This window comes from Balaenoptera musculus, chromosome 4, assembly GCF_009873245.2.
Source record: "Balaenoptera musculus isolate JJ_BM4_2016_0621 chromosome 4, mBalMus1.pri.v3, whole genome shotgun sequence".
Taxonomy (NCBI): Eukaryota; Metazoa; Chordata; class Mammalia; order Artiodactyla; family Balaenopteridae; genus Balaenoptera; species Balaenoptera musculus.
Window position 1 is genome coordinate 72,900,273 of NC_045788.1, and position 22,306 is coordinate 72,922,578.

Here is a 22,306-nt window from a genome sequence, read left to right on the forward strand (position 1 = left end):
TTATTTCCCATTAGCATGTAAGTTCCATGAACACAGGGATTTTGTTTTATTAATTGTTGTATATTCACAGTGCATAGAGGGGTGTCTGGCACACAGTTGCCCCTCATTAAATCTTTGTTAAATGATTGAGTGGCATAATCTAGAGTATATTGTACAGAACGAATCAGAACAATTTCCATAATATTCCTTATTTTCATAAGAAATACATGTTTATTTGTTAAAATTGCCATTCAGGGCTTCCCTGGTGGTGCAGTGGTTAAGAATCCGCCTGCCAGTGCAGGGGATGCAGGTTCAAGCCCTGGTCCGGGAAGATCCCACATGCCACGGAACAACTAAGCCCATGCTCCACAACTACTGAGCCTGCGCTATAGAGCCTGCAAGCCACAACTACTGAAGCCTGTGTGCCTAGAGCTTGTGCTCCGCAACAAGAGAAGCCACCTTAATGAGGAGGCTGCTCACCACAACGAAGAGTAGCCCCCGCTCACCGCAACTAGAGAAAGCCCACGTGCAGCAACAAAGAGGCAATGCAGCCAAAAATAAATAAATAAAATAAATTTATAAAAAATAAAAATAAAATATAAAAATTGCCATTCAATTGCACATGCACCTAGTCCTACTAAGAGTACTTTGTTAATTTCAAAAGTACTTGCTATAAATGCAAGTAAAAACATTTTAGTTAAAATGTAAAGAACTGATTCAGTAACAAAATACGTAAGATAAAGTTTTTCTAAATAAACTTTATATATAGCTTATATTTTTATTCAAATTAGGCAAAAATTATAGGAAAAAACCAAGGAAAAATAATAGTAGTTTCCATTTACATAAGAAAGTATTGTGCATATTTTAATATATTTCCTTTTTGACTTTATGCATATATATTTATTCAAGCAAATTATTTTTTCCTCTGTATCCTCTTTTCATACTTTCCTGATCTGTTTGGGACTGGGAGAGATGTTAGTCTCTCACTGTTCTCCCATTATCACAGATAGTCCTTGTCACATACCTCTCTATTTGGTATAGCCACACTTGCTCTTGGGTTTCTCTATAATGGCTTTTGAATGTTGATTCAGAACAACCTAATGAATTCCAAGAGGAAAGGTTCATCATTTGTCCCATGGCCCACTCTCACCTCTTGTCCTTGACTCATATAACTAGTATACTTAGTGAGATTATATAAGATTCTCTTATGTTCCCTCCAAACATTGTTGCTTTGCATGAAATTTGTGTCTTTTTTTGGAGCCCTTCTTTCTAGAAGTAATTTCTTTTTTTTTTTTTAATTAATTGAAGTATAGTTGATTTATAATGTTGTGTTAATTTCTGCTGTGCAGCAAAGTGATTCAGTTATACATGTATATACATTCTTTTTCATATTCTTTTCTATTATGGTTTATCACAGGATATTGAATATAGTTCCCTGTGCTATACAGTAGAACCTTATTGTTTATCCATTCTATATATAATAGTTTGCATCTGCTAATCCCAAACTCACAGTCCATCCCTCCCTCACCCCCTCTCCCCCTTGGCAACCACAAGTCTGTTCTCTATGTCTGTGAGTCTGTTTCTGTTTCCTAGATTAGGTCATTTGTGTCATATTTTAGATTCCACATATAAGTGATATCATATGGTATTTGTCTTTCTCTATCGGACTTATTTCACTTAGTATGATAATCACTAGTTGCATCCATGTTGCTGTAAATGGCATTATTTCGTTCTTTTTTATGGCTGAGTAGTATTCCATTGTATATATGTACCACATCTTCTTTATCCATTCACCTGTTGATGGACATTTAGCTTGTTTCCATGTCTTGGCTATTGTGAATAGTGCTGCTGTGAACATATGGGTGCATATATCTTTTTGAATTATAGTTTTATTGGGATATATGCCCAGGAGTGGGATTGCTGGATCATATGGTAGCTCTATTTTTAGTTTTTTAAGGAACCTACATACTGTCTTCCATAGTGGCTGCACCAGTTTACCTTCCCGCCAACAGTGTAGGAGGGTTCCCTTTTCTCCACACCCTGTCCAGATTTGTAGATTTTTTAATGTGGTCATTTTGACTGGTGTGAGGTGGTACCTCATTGTAGTTTTGATTTATATTAGAAGTACTTGCTTAACAACATCTTCCAGTTTCTTTTGCTTGTATAAGGTTTCTCCCAATGTAAACTTCATGAAGGCAGGGATTTTTGTTTTGGTAACTGCTATAAATCCAGCATCTGTAACTGTACCTGAAACATGGTAGATCCTCAAATATTTGTCAAATGAATGAATCTGAATGAATGAAAGTGTGAATGTGAATAAATGAATTTTTAAAAACAATAGCAAATGACTCTCCATTGTTTTTGAATTCTGGACTTTTATTATTTTTCAGTGTTATACTTTTTTAAAAAAATATTTATTTATTTATTTGGCTGCGCCGGGTCTTAGTTGCGGCATGTGGGATCATTGTGGCAGCATGCGGGATCTTTAGTTGCGGCTTGCAGGATCTTTAGTTGCAGCATGTGTGATCTACTTCCCTGACCAGGGATCGAACCTGGGCCCCCTGCGTTGGGAGTGTGGAGTCTTAGCCATGGGACCACCAGGGAAGTTCGTTATACTTTTTTTTGGTCAGTGTTGTAGTTGAGGCAGACTTAATAAATTTACCTTATTATAGGGATTATGTACTCTTCAATCTGTCTCTCTAGAGTGTGTTATTTTTTTTCTTTGTTCTCAAATACTTTTTCTTCAGTTAAAGCAATATAATTACTCATTTATCTCCCATTTATCAAATCTATGTGCTTACTATAGGCAAGGAATTAAGTGGAATACTATTACTTTCTGGAAGCAGAGAGTTATTTTATTAAATTTGTATACTTAAAAATAAGCTTTTGACCAGTTAATTGTAGCTTTCTGGCTCAATATAGGGCTACTTCCTTTTAGAACTTGGGTTTTTCACCTGTGGAATCAGTAATGAATATTATAAAATTATTTTCTCTGGGGGATTTGTACAGAAAAATAGGATAACAATTTTTGTAAGATTGTGTAAACTTTGTTATAAAACAAAAGATATTCTTAGTCTTATATTCTCCAGTACCTCCAAAATGATGTATGTTCTTCAATTATTGTTAACCTGAGTTAATTGATTCTTAAGATTTTACCATGTCAAACTGATTTGGAAAAAATATTGTTCCAGGACAAAATTATTCAAAACTATGGCTTTCATTTCATTGTTTCTATGCAAAGGTTTGAGGTAGCATTTGTTCATTTGCTTTTCTGCCATTCTTTTCCAGTTCAGCAATATTTCTTAGGTCATTATGGTCATGAGGAAATGTGAGGCAAAAAAGAAAGTGCACACTCATGCACTCATGATTGATATTTGTACTATAAATTGGGGAGTCTTTTGGAGATTATTCTGAAACATTCTTTGATCTGAAATCTCAATTTTGAAATACACTCCTAGGAAAACAACCCTGAGAGAAAAAATCCTCAGCAGCTTTTACTGAAAGATTTAGAATGATTCTATGAAATACCACATGCCTAATAATCGAGATGAATATATTTGGAAATGTTTATAGAAAATGATGTTGAAGAAAATAAAACAACATAAACTAATATGCACATACTAGTTACAACTATTAAAAAAGAGAGATATATTTGTGGATAGGGATTGACAGCACAATAGAATTATGTGACTTGTTGCCCTTGTTTGTGGAATCTTTTTCAGGTAAAGATGTTTACATGTACAATAAAAATCCAGCTACTATAACAAATAACAGTGAATAAAAGGAAAACAGTTCATTTAAATTTGAAAAATGCTTGCAAATGGACAGTATAACTATATACATATAAGCAAAATCATGTAATTATTAAAAAAATAATGTTTTTTTTTAATTTTTAAATTTTATTTATTTTATTTTTGGCTGCTTTGGGTCTTCGTTGCTGCGCGCGGGCTTTCTCTAGTTGTGGCAAGCGCGGACTACTCTTTGTTGCAGTGCGTGGTCTTCTCATTGCAGTGGCTTCTCTTGTTGTGGAGCACGGGCTCTAGGTGTGCAGGCTTCAGTAGTTTTGGCACATGGGCTCAGTAGTTGTGGCTCGCGGGCTTAGTTGCTTCGCGGCATGTGGGATCTTCCCAGACCAGGGCATGAACCCGTGTCCCTTGCATTGGCAGGTGGATTCTTAACCACTGAACCACCAGGGAAGCCTGTAATTAATGTTTAGACACTGAAAGCTATAGATGCCATACTTGGGGAAAAAAACTTAGTATTTATATGGAAAAAGGACAGCTTCTGAATTCTGAAACATACCAGTTACCAAGTAGAAAATGTTTCTAACAATTGTTATGTAACTTTACTCTTACAGGCCAAAGAGTGTGGCCAGATGCAGAATAAGTGGCTGATGATAAACATTCAGAATGTACAAGACTTTGCATGCCAGTGCCTCAACCGTGATGTATGGAGCAATGAAGCTGTGAAGAATATTATCCGAGAACATTTCATTTTCTGGCAGGTGGGGAGAGTTAATTAAAAATTTTGTAGTATTTTACTTTGGTACATGGGATGTTGGGGAAGAGGAATTGGGTTATAAACTGGAACAAATTCATAACTGAGTTAAATTTTGACATATGAAAAAGTAAAACCACCCATAATGGCTGAAATAGTAAGGATAAGTGAAAGGGCAGCAATGAAGGGAAGGAGGAAAAAAGGAACCAAGCCGCGTAAACCATGTAGTATTCATATCTCAGAAGAGTTTGAACGTCTTGATAGAGTGTGCAGCTGTACTGTTCAATAGAAATGTAATGTGATTTAAAATTTTCTAGTAGCCACATTTAAAAAGGTCAAAAGAAACAGGCGATTGATTTTAATGTATTTTAAAAATCAATATCTCTAATATAAAACTAATATTAAAATAATGATGAGGTGTTTTGTTTTGTTTTTTGGTGTTAAGCCTTCAGGATCTGGTATGTATTTTACACTTACAGTACAGCTGTTAGGACTAGTCACATTTCAAATGCTTTAGTAGCACATGTTCTAGTGGCTACTATAATTGATAGTGGGACTGTAGAAGATCTTGAAGTAATCAAAAAACATTTGACTAAGATGTGGATTTTAGCTTGAGTTTGATAGTCTTTAATTGTATGTCCTTAAACTTGTCATTTAGTCTTACTGGCTCTGGTTTCTTTTTATATAAATTACCAAGCTAAGGGTAGATGATTGTGCTCCAATTGTTTATATTATGAAAAATTATAGGGAATTCCCTGGAGGTCCAGTGGTTAGGACTCTGTGCTTCCACAGGGGGCACCGGTTTGATCCCTGGTCAGGGAACTAAGATTCTGTATGCTGCGTGGCACAGCCAAAAAAATTTTTTTTATAAAATAAATACTTCAGAATGAACTTAATCTTTTCCCCACTCTAAGACATGCTATTAATGTTAGTAATTTGCCTGTTCATGTTTTACAGGCCCCTAAATTCAGTAAATTTTTTTCTGAATGGTAACCTTTTATTCAGCGACTGTTGATTGAGCATCTCTTTGCCTAGCAGTATGCTATGCACTTGAGCTTATAATCTTAATATATTGTGATTTATTAAGGTATATGTGGTTGAGAGTCAGGAATGAAATAGGTGGACAGATAACTTGAAAAGGAAGAGCAATACCTCTTTTGAGCTGAGAAAGGAGGAAGAATGGATTGCTATATTTATATAAGTTTCAGAAGTGACTGAGGGCAGGAAGTGGAGGGAGTTCACACTAGGTGACCTTCATTTTCTCTTTAATTGCTGTTGGTATATAACAAGGATATAGTTAGTACTTTTTTAAGAGGCTGATTTTTTTTTTTTAATATCAATGATTTAACAGGTTTATCATGACAGTGAGGAAGGTCAGAGATACATACAGTTTTATAAGCTAGGGGATTTCCCCTATGTTTCCATCTTGGATCCACGGACAGGTAAGGGTTATTTCAGCTTATAGTCTTTAACCTATTATTTAACTTTCAGTTACCTAAATAATCTTTAATATTTGACTGGGTCCAGTTTCAAAATTGTTTGTAGTAATTTAGTTGAAGGGTTCTTGTTCATGCCCTTTACACTTATTTAAACATCTGTTGATGTGTGTATTTAGGGAATATGTTTCCAACAACTTTGGGAGATGGTAGTATTTTATATTTGTGCAGTTCTGTTTTTTCAAAGAATAACTGTTTATCTTCCTTATGATTTTTAAGGAATCCCCTTAGGTCACTAAAATGTTAAGATTGTTCAGGTACTGGTTGTAATCCCACCAAAGAAGCAGAGGGTAGAGCTGGGTTTATTATTAATTGATTGAGTTTTATATAGGTATTGCTTTCTCTGAATCTCTTCTTCCTAAATGGCAATAAATGATATCAGTAGATAAAGTAGTTCCTCCATCATGATGGCTGGGAATCTCTTAGGTTGGTTATAATTAATGTATTCCCTAGGTTATGAAGACACTATGTAAATTAAGCTGGTGTTGGGTGGGGATATGTTCCCAGTAAATTTTAATTATGTATATGCTGAAAGAAATACTTAGTGAGAATTCAGAAAGAGTGTTGATTTTATTTCTATATCCTGGTTTTTAATCTTTAGGTCAGAAGCTAGTAGAGTGGCACCAGTTAGACGTATCTTCTTTCTTGGACCAAGTAACAGGATTTCTGGGTGAACACGGGCAACTGGATGGACTTTCTAGCAGTCCCCCCAAAAAATGTGCCCGTTCAGTAAGTATGACTAAAAAGTGGTGATGGGCAGTTAACTGTCACTGTATAGAAGTGTCTTGTGTAAAATGTTTGAGGTTAAGATGGTAAAGATAATAATGTAAGTGGTGGACAGTTACAATTTGTGGTTGCACAACATCTTACATTTTGATAGTTTCCTGCGTAAGGGTTCTCTCTTCTCAATGAAATTACAGGATTCATACTTCCCATCTCCTAGGATCAGGCATGTGACCTAAGACCTGGATTTAGAAGTAAACAATGTGAATATGTAGCAGTGAGCAGGAAGACTGACCTGCAAGCCTGGTAACAGAGAAACCCACTTCTTCAGGGGCAGCACTGCTTGGACTGTTGGAATCCAGGTCTAAGCAGCAGCGGAAATGGTATTTTTGCTAGAACAACTCTTATGCTGTAATTGGGCATTATTGCTGATTACATACCTTTAGGACCTGGGTCTCAGGCCCACCCAAAGATTATTTCTATATTTAATTTCTATAATATGCTATTACTAGGCAGACCTATTTGATAATTGATAGCAAGATTAGTTGCATGTAGGAGACCTTCAAAGATGTGGGAATCTCACATTGATTGTAGGAACTGTTTGGGTTTGATGGCAGTGAGGATAAAATTAGTTACAGAGGATGTGACTTTAGCAGTCCAATATCATGCAGTGATGAAACAGTTCCTTAAGTTATTACCTAGAATAAAGTGCCCATTTAAGGAGAGGCTATGGGTGCTTGCCAAGGGTTTGTATAGAATTCTTTTCTTCCCCCCCTCCATTACTCAGAAGTTTTACGTAAGTAGAATTCTTTCTTAAGGCATTACAAAACCCAGGAAGTTTCTGTGATTTCCCTAAGAGAGTTTTCTCATCTTTTGCAGTCATAGGCTGATACTGTCAAAAACCAGAGCCTGAGCTTGTGAGTTGATGAATTAACAACATAAATTGAGTTTAAAATCTCACTAGATCTCTTATAAAAGTTAAGGGACTTAGTAAGGAAAAGAGTGGGACCATAAAATTGGACAGTTACATAGGGCTTATTTGGGTGACTAGTACCTCAGACCCCACTTCTGAACTAAATTCTCTGAATGTAACAAATTTTGATCAACTATGTACAAGAGACACAGCAACAAATAATGGCTTAAACAAAGAAGACATCTTTTCTCAACAAGAAGTTCAGAGGCAAGCAGTCTAGGACTTGACTCATGTGGATGTCATCAAGGAACCAGGTTCCTCCCCTTCTTTTCCCCCCTCCATCCTTAGTATTGGCTTTTGTCCTCATGGTCACAGTACAGACGCTGTGCTCCCGTCTTCAGCATGGACAAGGAGGAAGGGGGTGGCGTCTCTATTCCAAAGGTAAAACAGCCCCAGATAAGAGTTCTGCTTGTTTTAGCTGGACACATTTTCTTGTACACAGTTGAGGTTCTTTTAATAAGGAAGCAAAGAAGACTGGATGTGAAATAGGAAACTAACAGAGTCCATCATAATGTCATTCTTTAAAATCAGCCTTCATGATACAGTGTTATTATCTGTAGTCAGTCCAAGCCATTGCATGTCACGTGAGCATATCTGTTTGCTTTCTTGTGAGTGCTATTTAAGTTTATTTTGAAAAATTTCATAGCTTTGTTGAAGTATAATTAATGTGTAGTAACTGAGTATATTTAAAATTTGCAATTTGACAAGTTTTGATATGAGCATCTTTTCATGTGCTTTTTTACTGTCTGTCTCTTTTTGTAAAGAGCCTATTCAGATCTCAGGCTCATTTTTTTCTTACTGGGTTGTATATCTTTTTTTTTGTGGCGGCGGGGTGGGGGGGCGCCATGCTGCGCAGCATGTGGAATCTTAGTTCCCTGACCAGGGATGAAACCCTTGCCCCCTGCAGTGGAAGCGCGGAGTCTTAACCACTGGACCGCCAGGGAAGGCCCCTGGGTTGTATATCTTTTTATTGAGTTGTAAGGACTTACATATAAGTCCTTTGTTGGATATATGGTTTGCAGATACTTTTTTTCAGTTTGTTGCTTGCTTATTCATTTCATGATGGTGTTTTTGAAGAGCAAATTTTAAAATGTTGATGAAATCCAATTTATCAACTTTCTTTTTTATTTTAACATTTTTATTGGAGTATAATTGCTTTACAATGGTGTATTAGTTTCTGCTTTATAACAAAGTGAATCAGTTATACATATACATATATCCCCATATGTCTTCCCTCTTGCGTCTCCCTCCCACCCTCCCTATCCCACCGTTCTAGCTGGTCACGAAGCACTGAGCTGATTTCCCTGTGCTATGTGACTGCTTCCCACTAGCTATCTATTTTACATTTGGTAGTGTTTATATGTCCATATATAAACTACGACTCTCTCACTTTGTCCCAGCTTACCCTTCCTGTTCCCCGTGTCCTCAAGTCCATTCTCTAGTAGGTCTGCGTCTTTATTTCCAACTTTCCCTGGGTTCTTCATGACCATTTTTTTTTCTTTTTAGATTCCATATATATATGTTAGCATACGGTATTTGTTTTTCTCTTTCTGACTTACTTCACTCTGTATGACAGACTCTAGGTCCATCCACCTCACTACAAATAACTCAATTTTGTTTCTTTTTATGGCTGAGTAATATTCCATTGTATATATGTGCCACATCTTCTTTATCCAGTCATCTGTCGATGCACACTTAGGTTGCTTCCATGTCCTGGCTATTGTAAATAGAGCTGCAATGAACATTGTGGTACATGACTCTTTTTGAATTATGGTTTTCTCGGGGTAAATGCCCAGTAGTGCAATTGCTGGGTCATGTGGTAGTTCTATTTTTAGTTTTTTTAAGGAACCATACTGTTCTCCATAGTGGCTGTATCAATTTACATTCCCACCAACAGTGTATGAGGGTTCCCTTTTCTCCACACCCTCTCCAGCATTTATTGTTTGTAGATTTTTTTTTCACACACACACACTGTATTTTATTTTTACAAGAGATAAATAGACTGACACCAAGCATTGTACATGAATGACCACAACAAAAGCAACAATGATTGCAATTACCAAACATGAAACACACTCATACTATGTCATAATAGTGACATTCAGTCCAGTAATCCTCCACTGTAACAGATCCTTTACTTTGCAGTGAAAATTGATTTGTATATTCTTTGCCTCTGAGTCCTTGTGGGATTTTTTTTTTTTTTAATTCAGATAGAAAGTCACAAAAATTATACTCATCCTCATCAGTTCACTCAGTCCCATGTAATTAATTTTTTTTCATCTTGATCTTTTGTTAGCACTTTTATGAGTTCATCAGTTTTTCATTAGAGTTCTGAAAATGCTTATTCATTCAGTTCAGCAGTATAGTCAGTTACCAGAAACCTGTACTTGTCAGAGTCTTTTCCATGAATTTCTTGAAGATGAAAGCCTTTTATAGGAACATATTTGCAAAAGCATCAGAGTACACCCAGAACTGTCTGTAAATGACAAAAGACTTAAAAATGACCACAGTTAAAGATTTGATGAAAGTTCATAATAATGCAGTTGACAAGAAAATTAGTTATTTCTGAGATATACATTTTAAAGTAATAACTAGGATTGTTACTTATAACATTATACCAGAACACATAAGATTTTTAGAAATTTCATGTAATGTCTGAAACATTTATATTAACATATTTCCATACATATTTCCATACAAATACAAATATAAGATTTTTAGAAATTTCATATAATGTCTGAAACGTTTATATTAACATATTTCCATACAAATACAAATATAAGATTTTTAGAAATTTCATGTAATGTCTGAAACATTTATATTAACATATTTCCATACAAATAACCCAATGAAAGTTTAGTATTAGTTGTTTTGTTTGTTTGTTTTTTTATACTGCAGGTTCTTATTAGGCATCAGTTTTATACACATCAGTGTATACATGTCAATCCCAATCGCCCAATTCAGCACACCACCATCCCCACCCCACCGCAGTTTTCCCCCCTTGGTGTCCATGTGTCCGTTCTCTACATCTGTGTCTCAGCTTCTGCCCTGCAAACCGGCTCATCTGTACCATTTTTCTAGGTTCCACATACATGCATTAATATACGATATTTGTTTTTCTCTTTCTGACTTACTTCACTCTGTATGACAGTCTCTAGATCCATCCACTTCTCAACAAATGACTCAATTTCGTTCCTTTTTATGGCTGAGTAATATTCCATTGTATATATGTACCACATCTTCTTTATCCATTCGTCTGTTGATGGGCATTTAGGTTGCTTCCATGACCTGGCTATTGTAAATAGTGCTGCAATGAACATTCGGGTGCATGTGTCTTTTTGAATTATGGTTTTCTCTGGGTATATGCCCAGTAGTGGGATTGCTGGGTCATATGGTAATTCTATTTTTAGTTTTTTAAGGAACCTCCATATTGTTCTCCATAGTGGCTGTATCAATTTACATTCCCACCAGCAGTGCAAGAGGGTTCCCTTTTCTCCACACCCTCTCCAGCATTTGTTGTTTGTAGATTTTCTGATGATGCCGATTCTAACAGGAGTGAGGTGATACCTCATTGTAGTTTTGATTTGCATTTCTCTAATAATTAGTGATGTTGAGCATCTTTTCATGTGCTTCGTGGCCGTCTGTATGTCTTCTTTGGAGAAATGTCTATTTAGGTCTTCTGCCCATTTTTGGATTGGGGTGTTTGTTTCTTTAATATTGAGCTGAATGAGCTGTTTATATATTTTGGAGATTAATCCTTTGTCCGTTGATTCGTTTGCAAATATTTTCTCCCATTCTGAGGGTTGTCTTTTCGTCTTGTTTATGGTTTCCTTTGCTGTGCAAAAGCTTTGAAGTTTCATTAGGTCCCATTTATTTATTTTTGTTTTTATTTCCATTACTCTAGGAGATGGATCACAAAAGATCTTGCTGTGATTTATGTCAAAGAGTGTTCTTCCTATGTTTTCCTCTAAGAGTTTTATAGTGTCCAGTCTTATATTTAGGTCTCTAATCCATTTTGAGTTTATTTTTGTGTATGGTGTTAGGGAGTATTCTAATTTCATTCTTTTACATGTAGCTGTCCAGTTTTCCCAGCACCACTTATTGAAGAGACTGTCTTTTCTCCATTGTATATCTTTGCCTCCTTTGTCATAGATTAGTTGACCATAGGTGCGTGGGTTAATCTCTGGGCTTTCTATCTTGTTCCATTGATCTATGTTTCTGTTTTTGTGCCAGTACCGTATTGTCTTGATTACTGTAGCTTTGTAGTATAGTCTGAAGTCAGGGAGTCTGATTCCTCCAGCTCCATTTTTTTGCCTCAAGACTGCTTTGGCTATTCGGGGTCTTTTGTGTCTCCATACAAATTTTAAGATGATTTGTTCTAGCTCCGTAAAAAATGCCATTGGTAATTTGATAGGGATTGCATTGAATCTGTAGATTGCTTTGGGTAGTATACTCATTTTCACAATGTTGATTCTTCCAATCCAAGAACATGGTATATCTCTCCATCTGTTGGTATCATCTTTAATTTCTTTCATCAGTGTCTTATAGTTTTCTGCATACAGGTCTTTTGTCTCCCTAGGTAGGTTTATTCCTAGGTATTTTATTCTTTTTGTTGCAATGGTAAATGGGAGTGTTTCCATAATTTCTCTTTCAGATTTTTCATCATTAGTGTATAGGAATGCAAGAGATTTCTGTGCATTAATTTTGTATCCTGCAACTTTACCATATTCATTAACTAGCTCTAGCAGTTTTCTGGTGGCAGTTTTAGGATTCTCTATGTATAGTATCATGTCATCCGCAAAGAGTGACAGTTTTACTTCTTCTTTTCCAATTTGTATTCCTTTTATTTCTTTTTCTTCTCTGATTGCCGTGGCTAGGACTTCCAGAACTATGTTGAATAATAGTGGTGAGAGTGGACATCCTTGTCTCGTTCCTGATCTTAGAGGAAATGCTTTCAGTTTTTCACCATTGAGAATGATGTTTGCTGTGGGTTTGTCATATATGGCCTTTATTATGTTGAGGTAGGCTCCCTCTATGCCCACTTTCTGGAGAGTTTTTATCATAAATGGGTGTTGAATTTTGTCAAAAGCTTTTTCTGCATCTATTGAGATGATCATATGGTTTTTCTTCTTCAATTTGTTAATATGGTGTATCACACTGATTGATTTGCGTATATTGAAGAATCCTTGCATCCCTGGGATAAATCCCACTTGATCGTGGTGTATGATCCTTTTAACGTGTTGTTGGATTCTGTTTGCTAGTATTTTGTTGAGGATGTTTGCATCTATATTCATCAGTGATATTGGTCTGTAATTTTCTTTTTTTGTAGTGTCTTTGTCTGGTTTTGGTATCAGGGTGATGGTGGCCTCATAGAATGAGTTTGGGAGTGTTCCTTCCTCTGCAAGCTTTTGGAAGAGTTTGAGAAGGATGGGTGTTAGCTCTTCTCTAAATGTTTGATAGAATTCACCTGTGAAGCCATCTGGTCCTGGACTTTTGTTTGTTGGAAGATTTTTAATCACAGTTTCAATTTCATTACTTGTGATTGGTCTGTTCATATTTTCTGTTTCTTCCTGGTTCAGTCTTGGAAGGTTATACCTTTCTAAGAATTTGTCCATTTCTTCCAGGTTGTCCATTTTATTGGCATAGAGTTGCTTGTAGTAGTCTCTTAGGATGCTTTGTATTTCTGCGGTGTGTGTTGTAACTTCTCCTTTTTCATTTCTGATTTTATTGATTTGAGTCCTCTCCCTCTTTTTCTTGATGAGTCTGGCTAATGGCTTATCAATTTTGTTTATCTTCTCAAAGAACCAACTTTTAGTTTTATTGATCTTTGCTATTGTTTTCTTTGTTTCTATTTCATTTATTTCTGCTCTGATCTTTATGATTTCTTTCCTTCTGCTAACTTTGGGTTTTGTTTGTTCTTCTTTCTCTAGTTTCTTTAGGTGTAAGGTTAGATTGTTTACTTGAGATTTTTCTTGTTTCTTGAGGTAGGCTTGTATAGCTATAAACTTCCCTCTTAGAACCGCTTTTGCTGCATCCCATAGGTTTTGGGTCGTCGTGTTTTCATTGTCATTTGTCTCTAGGTATTTTTTGATTTCCTCTTTGATTTCTTCAGTGATCTCTTGGTTATTTAGTAACGTATTGTTTAGCCTCCATGTGTTTGTCTTTTTTACGTTTTTTCCCTGTAATTCATTTCTAATCTCATAGCGTTGTGGTCAGAAAAGATGCTTGATATGATTTCAATTTTCTTAAATTTACTGAGGCTTGATTTGTGACCCAAGATGTGATCTATCCTGGAGAATGTTCCGTGCGCACTTGAGAAGAACGTGTAATCTTCTGTTTTTGGATGGAATGTCCTATATACATCAATTAAATCTATCTGGTCTATTGTGTCATTTAAAGCTTCTGTTTCCTTATTTATTTTCATTTTGGATGATCTGTCCATTGGTGCAACTGAGGTGTTAAAGTCCCCCACTATGATTTTGTTACTGTCAATTTCCTCTTTTATAGCTGTTAGCAGTTGCCTTAGGTATTGAGGTGCTCCTATGTTGGGTGCATATATATTTATAATTGTTATATCTTCTTCTTGCATTGATCCCTTGATCATTATGTAGTGTCCTTCCTTGTCTCTTGTAACATTCTTTATTTTAAAGTCTATTTTATCTGATATGAGTATAGCTACTCCAGCTTTCTTTTGATTTCCATTTGCATGGAATATCTTTTTCCATCCCCTCACTTTCAGTCTGTATGTGTCCCTAGGTCTAAAGTGGGTCTCTTGTCGACAGCATATATATGGGTCTTGTTTTTGTATCCATTCAGCCAGTCTATGTCTTTTGGTTGGGGCATTTAATCCATTCACGTTTAAGGTAATTTTCGATATGTATGTTCCTATGACCATTTTCTTAATTGTTTTGGGTTTGTTTTTGTAGGTCCTTTCCTTCTCTTGTGTTTCCCACTTAGAGAAGTTCCTTTAGCATTTGTTGTAGAGCTGGTTTGGTGGTGCTGAATTCTCTTAGCTTTTGCTTGTCTGTAAAGCTTTTGATTTCTCCATCAAATCTAAATGAGATCCTTGCCGGGTAGAGTAATCTTGGTTGTAGGTTCTTCCCTTTCATCACTTTAAGTATATCATGCCACTCCCTTCTGGCTTGCAGAGTTTCTGCTGAGAAATCAGCTGTTAACCTTATGGGAGTTCCCTTGTATGTTATTTGTCGTTTTTCCCTTGCTGCTTTCAATAATTTTTCTTTGTCTTTAATTTTTGCCACTTTGATTACTATGTGTCTCAGTGTGTTTCTCCTTGGGTTTATCCTGTATGGGACTCTCTGCGCTTCCTGGACTTGGGTGGCTATTTCCTTTCCCATGTTAGGGAAGTTTTCGACTATAATCTCTTCAAATATTTTCTCTGGTCCTTTCTCTCTCTCTTCCCCTTCTGGGACCCCTATAATGCGAATGTTGTTGCGTTTAATGTTGTCCCAGAGGTCTCTTAGGCTGTCTTCATTTCTTTTCATTCTTTTTTCTTTAGTCTGTTCCGCAGCAGTGAATTCCACCATTCTGTCTTCCAGGTCACTTATCTGTTCTTCTGCCTCAGTTATTCTGCTATTGATTCCTTCTAGTGTAGTTTTCATTTCAGTTATTGTATTGGTCATCTCTGTTTGTTTGTTCTTTAATTCTTCTAGGTCTTTGTTAATCATTTCTTGCATCTTCTCAATCTTTGCCTCCATTCTTATTCCGAGGTCCTGGATCATCTTCACTATCATTACTCTGAATTCTTTTTCTGGAAGGTTGCCTATCTCCACTTCATTTAGTTGTTTTTCTGGGGTTTTTTCTTGTTCCTTCATCAGGTACATAGCCCTCTGCCTTTTCATCTTGTCTATCTTTCTGTAACTCTGTTTGTAGATTTTTTGATGATGGCCATTCTGACTGGTGTGAGATGATATCACATTATAGTTTTGATTTGCATTTATCTAATGATTAATGATGTTGAGCATTCTTTCATGTGTTTGTTGGCAATCTGTATATCTTCTTTGGAGAAATGTCTGTTTAGGTCTTCTGCCCATTTCTGGATTGGGTTGTTTGTTTTTTTGATATTGAGCTGCATGAGCTGCTTGTAAATTTTGGAGATTAATCCTTTGTCAGTTGCTTCATTTGCAAATATTTTCTCCCATTCTGAGGATTGTCTTTTCATCTTGTTTATGGTTTCCTTTGCTGTGCAAAAGCTTTTAAGTTTCATTAGGTCCCATTTGTTTATTTTTGTTTTTATTTCCATTTCTCTAGGAGGTGGGTCAAAAAGGATCTTTCTGTGATTTATGTCATAGAGTGTTCTGCCTATGTTTTCCTCTAAGAGTTTTATAGTGTCTGGCCTTACATTTAGGTCTTTAATCCATTTTGAGTTTATTTTTGTGTATGGTGTTAGGGAGTGTTCTAATTTCATTCTTTTACATGTAGGTGTCCAGTTTTCCCAGCACCACTTATTGAAGAGGCTGTCTTTTCTCCATTGTATATTCTTGCTTCCTTTATCAAAGATAAAGTGACCATATATGCGTGGGTTTATCTCTGGGCTTTCTATACTGTTCCATTGATCTATATTTCTGTTTTTGTGCCAGTGCCATACTGTCTCGATTACTGTAGCTTTGTAGTATAGTCTGAAGTCAGGGAGCCTGATTCCTCCAGCTCCGTTTTTCTTTCACCAGATTGCTTTGGCTATTCCGGGTCATTTCTGTTTCCATACAAATTGTGAAATTTTTTGTTCTAGTTCTGTGAAAAATGCCATTGGTAGTTTGATAGGGATTGCATTGAATCTGTAGATTACTTTTGGTAGTATAGTTATTTTCTTTTTTTTTATGAACATTGTGGTACATGACTTTTTTTAAAATTTAATTTTATTTTTTTATACAGCAGGTCCTTATTAGTCATCAGTTATATACACATCAGTGTATACATGTCAATCCCAATTGCCCAATTCATCACACCACCACCCCCACCACCACCCCCTGCCGCTTTCCCCCCTTGGTGTCCATAGGTTTGTTCTCTACATCTGTGTCTCAATTTATGCCCTGCAAACCGGTTCATCTGTACCATTTTTCTAGATTCCACATATATGTGTTAATATACGATATTTGTTTTTCTCTTTCTGACTTACTTCACTCTGTATGACAGTCTCTAGATCCATCCACGTCTCAACAAATGACTCAATTTCGTTCCTTTTTATGGCTGAGTAATATTCCATTGTATATATGTACCACAACTTCTTTATCCATTCGTCTGTTGATGGGCATTTAGGTTGCTTCCATGACCTGGCTATTGTAAATAGTGCTGCAATGAACATTCAGGTGCATGTGTCTTTCTGAATTACGGTTTTCTCTGGGTATATGCCCAGTAGTGGGATTGCTGGGTCATATGGTAATTCTATTTTTAGTTTTTTAAGGAACCTCCATATTGTTCTCCATAGTGGCTGTATCAATTTACATTCCCACCAACAGTGCAAGAGGGTTCCCTTTTCTCCACACCCTTTCCAGTACTTGTTATTTGTAGATTTTCTGATGATGCCCATTCTAACAGGAGTGAGGTGATACCTCATTGTAGTTTTGATTTGCAGTTCTCTAATAATTAGTGATGTTGAGCAGCTTTTCATGTGCTTCTTGGCCATCTCTCCATCTTCTTTGGAGAAATGTGTATTTAGGTCTTCTGCCCATTTTTGGATTGGGTTGTTTGTTTCTTTAATATTGAGCTGCTTGAGCTGTTTATATATTTTGGAGATTAATCCTTTGTCCGTTGATTCGTTTGCAAATATTTTCTCCCATTCTGAGGGTTGTCTTTTCGTCTTGTTTATGGTTTCCTTTGCTGTGCAAAAGCTTTGAAGTTTCATTAGGTCCCATTTATTTATTTTTGTTTTTATTTCCATTACTCTAGGAGATGGATCACAAAAGATCTTTCTGTGATTTATGTCAAAGAGTGTTCTTCCTATGTTTTCCTCTAAGAGTTTTATAGTGTCCGGTCTTACATTTCGGTCTCTAATCCATTTCAAATTTATTTTTGTGTATGGTGTTAGGGAGTGTTCTAATTTCATTCTTTTACATGTAGGTGTCCAGTTTTCCCAGCACCACTTGTTGAAGAGACTGTCTTTTCTCCATTATATATCCTTGCCTCCTTTGTTATAGATTAGTTGACCATAGGTGCATGGCTTTATCTCTGGGCTTTCTATCTTGTTCCATTGATCTATGTTTCTGTTTTTGTGCCAGTACCATATTGTCTTGATTACTGTAGCTTTGTAGTATAGTTTGAAGTCAGGGAGTCTGATTCCTCCAGCTCCGTTTTTTTCCCTCAAGACTGCTTTGGCTATTCGGCGTCTTTTGTGTCTCCATACACATTTTAAGAGTTTTTGTTCTACTTCTGTAAAAAATGCCATTGGTAATTTGATAGGGATTGCATTGATTCTGTATATTGCTTTGGGTAGTATAGTCATTTTCACAATATTGATTCTTCCAACCCAAGAACATGGTATGTCTCTCCATCTGTTGGTATCATCTTTAATTTCTTTCATCAGTGTCTGATAGTTTTCTGCATACAGGTCTTTTGTCTCCTTAGGTATTTTTATTCCTAGGTATTTAATTCTTTTTGTTGCAGTGGTAAATGGGAGTGTTTCCTTAATTTCTCTTTCAGATATTTCATCATTAGTGTATAGGAATGCAAGAGAGTTCTGTGCATTAATTTTGTATCCTGCAGCTTTACCAAATTCATTGGTTAACTCTAGTAGTTTTCTGGTAGCACCTTTAAGATTCTCTTAGTATAGTATCATGTCATCTGCAAACAGTGACAGTTTTACTTCTTCTTTTCCAATTTGTATTCCTTTTATTTCTTTTTCTTCTCTGATTGCCATGGCTAGGACTTCCAAAACTTTGTTGAATAACAGTGGTGAGAGTGGACATCCTTGTCTTGTTCCTGATCTAGAGGAAATGCTTTCAGTTTTTCACCATTGAGAATGATGTTTGCGGTGGGTTTGTCGTATATGGCCTTTATTATGTTGAGGTAGATTCCCTCTATGCCCACTTTCTGGAGAGTTTTTATCATAAATGGGTGTTGAATTTTGTCAGAAGCTTTTTCTGCATCTATTGAGATGATCATATGGTTTTTCTTCTTCAATTTGTTAATAGGGTTTATCACATTGATTGATTTAGGTATATTGAAGAATCCTTGCATCCCTGGGATAAATCCCACTTGATCATGGTGTATGATCCTTTTAATGTGTTGTTGGATTCTATTTGCTAGTATTTTGTTGAGGATTTTTGCATCTATATTCATGAGTGATATTGGTCTGTAATTTTCTTTTTTTTTTTGTAGTATCTTTATCTGGTTTTGGTATCAGGGTGATGGTGGCCTCGTAGAATGAGTTTGGGAGTGTTCCTTCCTCCACAGTTTGAGAAGGATGGATGTTAGCTCTTCTCTAAATGTTTGATAGAATTCACCTGTGAAGCCATCTGGTCCTGGACTTTTGTTTGCTGGAAGATTTTTAATCACAGATTCAATTTCATTACTTGTGATTGGTCTGTTCATATTTTCTATTTCTTCCTGGTTCAGTCTTGGAAGATTATACCTTTCTAAGAATTTGTCCATTTCTTCCAGGTTGTCCATTTTATTGGCATAGAGTTGCTTGTAGTAGTCTCTTAGGATGCTTTGTATTTCTGTGGTGTCTGTTGTAACTTCTCCTTTTTCATTTCTGATTTTATTGATTTGAGTCCTCTCCCTCTTTTTCTTGAAGAGTCTGGCTAATGGTTTATCAATTTTGTTTATCTTCTCAAAGAACCAGCTTTTAGTTTCATTGATCTTTGCTATTGTTTTCTTGTTTTCTATTTCATTTACTTCTGCTCTGATCTTTATGATTTCTTTCCTTCCACTAACTTTGGGTTTTGTTTTTTCTTCTTTCTCTAGTTCCTTTAGGTGTAAGGTTAGATTTTTTATTTGAGATTTTTCTTGTTTCTTGAGGTAGGCTTGTATAGCTATAAACTTCCCTCTTAGAACTGCTTTTGCTGCATCCCATAGGTTTTGGATCATCGTGTTTTCATTGTCAGTTGTCTCTAGGTATGTTTTGATTTTCTCTTTGATTTCTTCAGTGATCTCTTAGTTATTTAGTAACGTATTGTTTAGCCTCCATGTGTTTGTGTTTTTTACGTTTTTTTTCCCTGTAATTCATTTCTAATCTCATAGTGTCGTGGTCAGAAAGATGCTTGATATGATTTCAATTTCTTAAATTTACTGTGGCTTGATTTGTGACCCAAGATGTGATCTATTCTGGAGAATGTTCCATGTGCACTTGAGAAGAAAGTGTAATCTGCTGTTTTTGGATGGAATGTCCTATAAATATCAATTAAGTCCATCTTTTTTAATGTATCATTTAAAGCTTGTGTTTCCTTGTTTATTTTCATTTTGGATGATCTGTCCATTGGTGAAAGTGGGGTGTTGAAGTCCCCTACTGTGATTGCGTTACTGTTGATTTCCCCTTTTATGGCTGTTAGTATTTGCCTTATGTATTGAGGTGCTCCTATGTTGGGTGCATAAATATTTATAATTGTTATATCTTCTTGGATTGATCCCTTGATCATTATGTAGTGTCCTTCTTTGTCTCTTGTAATAGTCTTTGTTTTAAAGTCTATTTTGTCTGATATGAGAATCGCTACTCCAGCTTTCTTTTGATTTCCATTTGCATGGAATATCTTTTTCCATCCCCTCACTTTCAGTCTGTATGTGTCCCTAGGTCTGAAGTGAGTCTCTTGTAGACAGCATATATACGGGTCTTGTTTTTGTATCCATTCAGCCAGTCTATGTCTTTTGGTTGGAGCATTTAATCCATTACATTTAAGGTAAATTATCTATATGTATGTTCCTATTACCATTTTTCTAATTGTTTGAGTTTGTTTTTGTAGGTCTTTTCCTTCTCTTGTGTTTCCTGCCTAAAGAAGTTCCTTTAGCATTTGTTGTAGCGCTGGTTTGGTTGTGCTGAATTCTCTTAGCTTTTGCTTGTCTGTAAAGGTTTTAATTTCTCCATCAAATCTGAATGAGATCCTTGCTGGATAGAGTAATCTTGGTTGTAGGTTTTTCCCTTTCATCACTTTAAATATGTATTGCCACTCCCTTCTGGCTTGCAGAGTTTCTGCTGAAAGATCAGCTGTTAACCTTATGGGGATTCCCTTGTATGTTATTTGTTGTTTTTCCCTTGCTGCTTTTAATATTTTTTCTTTGTATTTAATTTTTGATAGTTTGATTAATATGTGTCTTGGCGTGTTTCTCCTTGGATTTATCCTGTATGGGACTCTCTGTGCTTCCTGGACTTGATTAATTATTTCCTTACCCATATTAGGGATGTTTTCAACTATAATCTCTTCAGATATTTTCTCAGTCCCTTTCTTTTTCTCTTCTTCTTCTGGGACCCCTATAATTCGAATGTTGGTGCGTTTAATATTGTCCCAGTGGTCTCTGAGAGTGCCCTCAATTCTTTTCATTCTTTTTTCTTTATTCTGCACTGCAGTAGTTATTTCCACTATTTTATCTTCCCGGTCACTTCTCCGTTCTTCTGCCTCAGTTATTCTGCTATTGATCCCTTCTAGAGAATTTTTAATTTCATTTTTTGTGTTGTTCATGATTGTTCGTTTGCTCTTTAGTTCTTCTAGGTCCTTGTTAAATGTTTGTTGTATTTTCTCCATTCTATTTCCAAGAGTTTGGATCATCTTTACTATCATTATTCTGAATTCTTTTTCAGGTAGAATGCCTATTTCCTCTTCATTTGTTAGGTCTCGTGAGTTTTTACCTTGCTCCTTCATCTGCTGTGTGTTTCTTTGTTTTCTCATTTTGCTTAACTTACTGTGCTTGGGGTCTCCTTTTCTCAGGCTGCAGGTTTGTAGTTCCCCTTGTTTTTGGTGTCTGCCCCCAGTGGCTAAGGTTGGTTCAGTGGGTTGTGTAGCCTTCCTGGTGGAGGCAACTAGTGCCTATATTCTGGTGGATGAGGCTGGATCTTGTCTTTCTGGTGGGCAGGTGCACGTCTGCTGGTGTGTTTTGGAGTGTCTGTGACCTTATTATGATTTTAGGCAGCCTCTCTGCTAATGGGTGGGGTTGTGTTCCTGTCTTGCTAGTTGTTTTGCATAGGGTGTCCAGCACTGTAGCTTGCTGGTCGTTGAGTGGAGCTGGGTCTTGGCGTTGAGATGGAGATCTCTGGGAGATTTTCGCCATTTGGTATTACGTGGGGCTGGGAAGTCTCTGGTGGACCAATGTCCTGAATTTGGCTCTCCCATCTCAGAGGCACAGCCCTGACGCCTGGCTGGAGCACCAAGAGCCTGTCATCCACATGGCTCAGAATAAAAGGGAGAAAGAAAGAGAGAGAGAGAAAGAGAGAAAGGGAGGGAGGGAGGGAGGAAGGAAGGAAGGAAGGAAAGGAGGGAGGGAGGGAGGGAGGAAGGGGAAGAAAAGAAAAGAAAAGAAAGAAAGAACAACCAAACCAAAAAACAAATCCACTAATGATAACAAGCACTGAAAACTATACTAAAAAAAAACAAAAAACACCCAGACAGAACCCTTGGACAAGTGGTAAAAGCAAAGCTATACAGACAAAATCACATACGGAAGCATACACATACATACTCACAAGAAGAGAAAAAGG

The 22,306-nt window shown here is 36.4% G+C and overlaps 1 protein-coding gene across 6 annotated transcripts in view; it reads left to right on the top strand.

Moving 5' to 3' along the window:
• Nucleotides 1-22,306, top strand: part of UBXN7 (UBX domain protein 7) — a 71,022-nt gene that overhangs the window by 37,425 nt on the left and 11,291 nt on the right. For 5 of the 6 annotated variants that reach the window (XM_036850231.1, XM_036850232.1, XM_036850235.1 and 2 more), the window contains 3 exons: nucleotides 4,337-4,483; nucleotides 5,828-5,918; nucleotides 6,574-6,701. In XM_036850231.1, the coding sequence (XP_036706126.1) occupies nucleotides 4,337-4,483; nucleotides 5,828-5,918; nucleotides 6,574-6,701 (366 nt within the window). The remainder of the gene's footprint in view (nucleotides 1-4,336; nucleotides 4,484-5,827; nucleotides 5,919-6,573; nucleotides 6,702-22,306) is intronic. The other variant, XM_036850237.1, reaches the window with a different exon arrangement.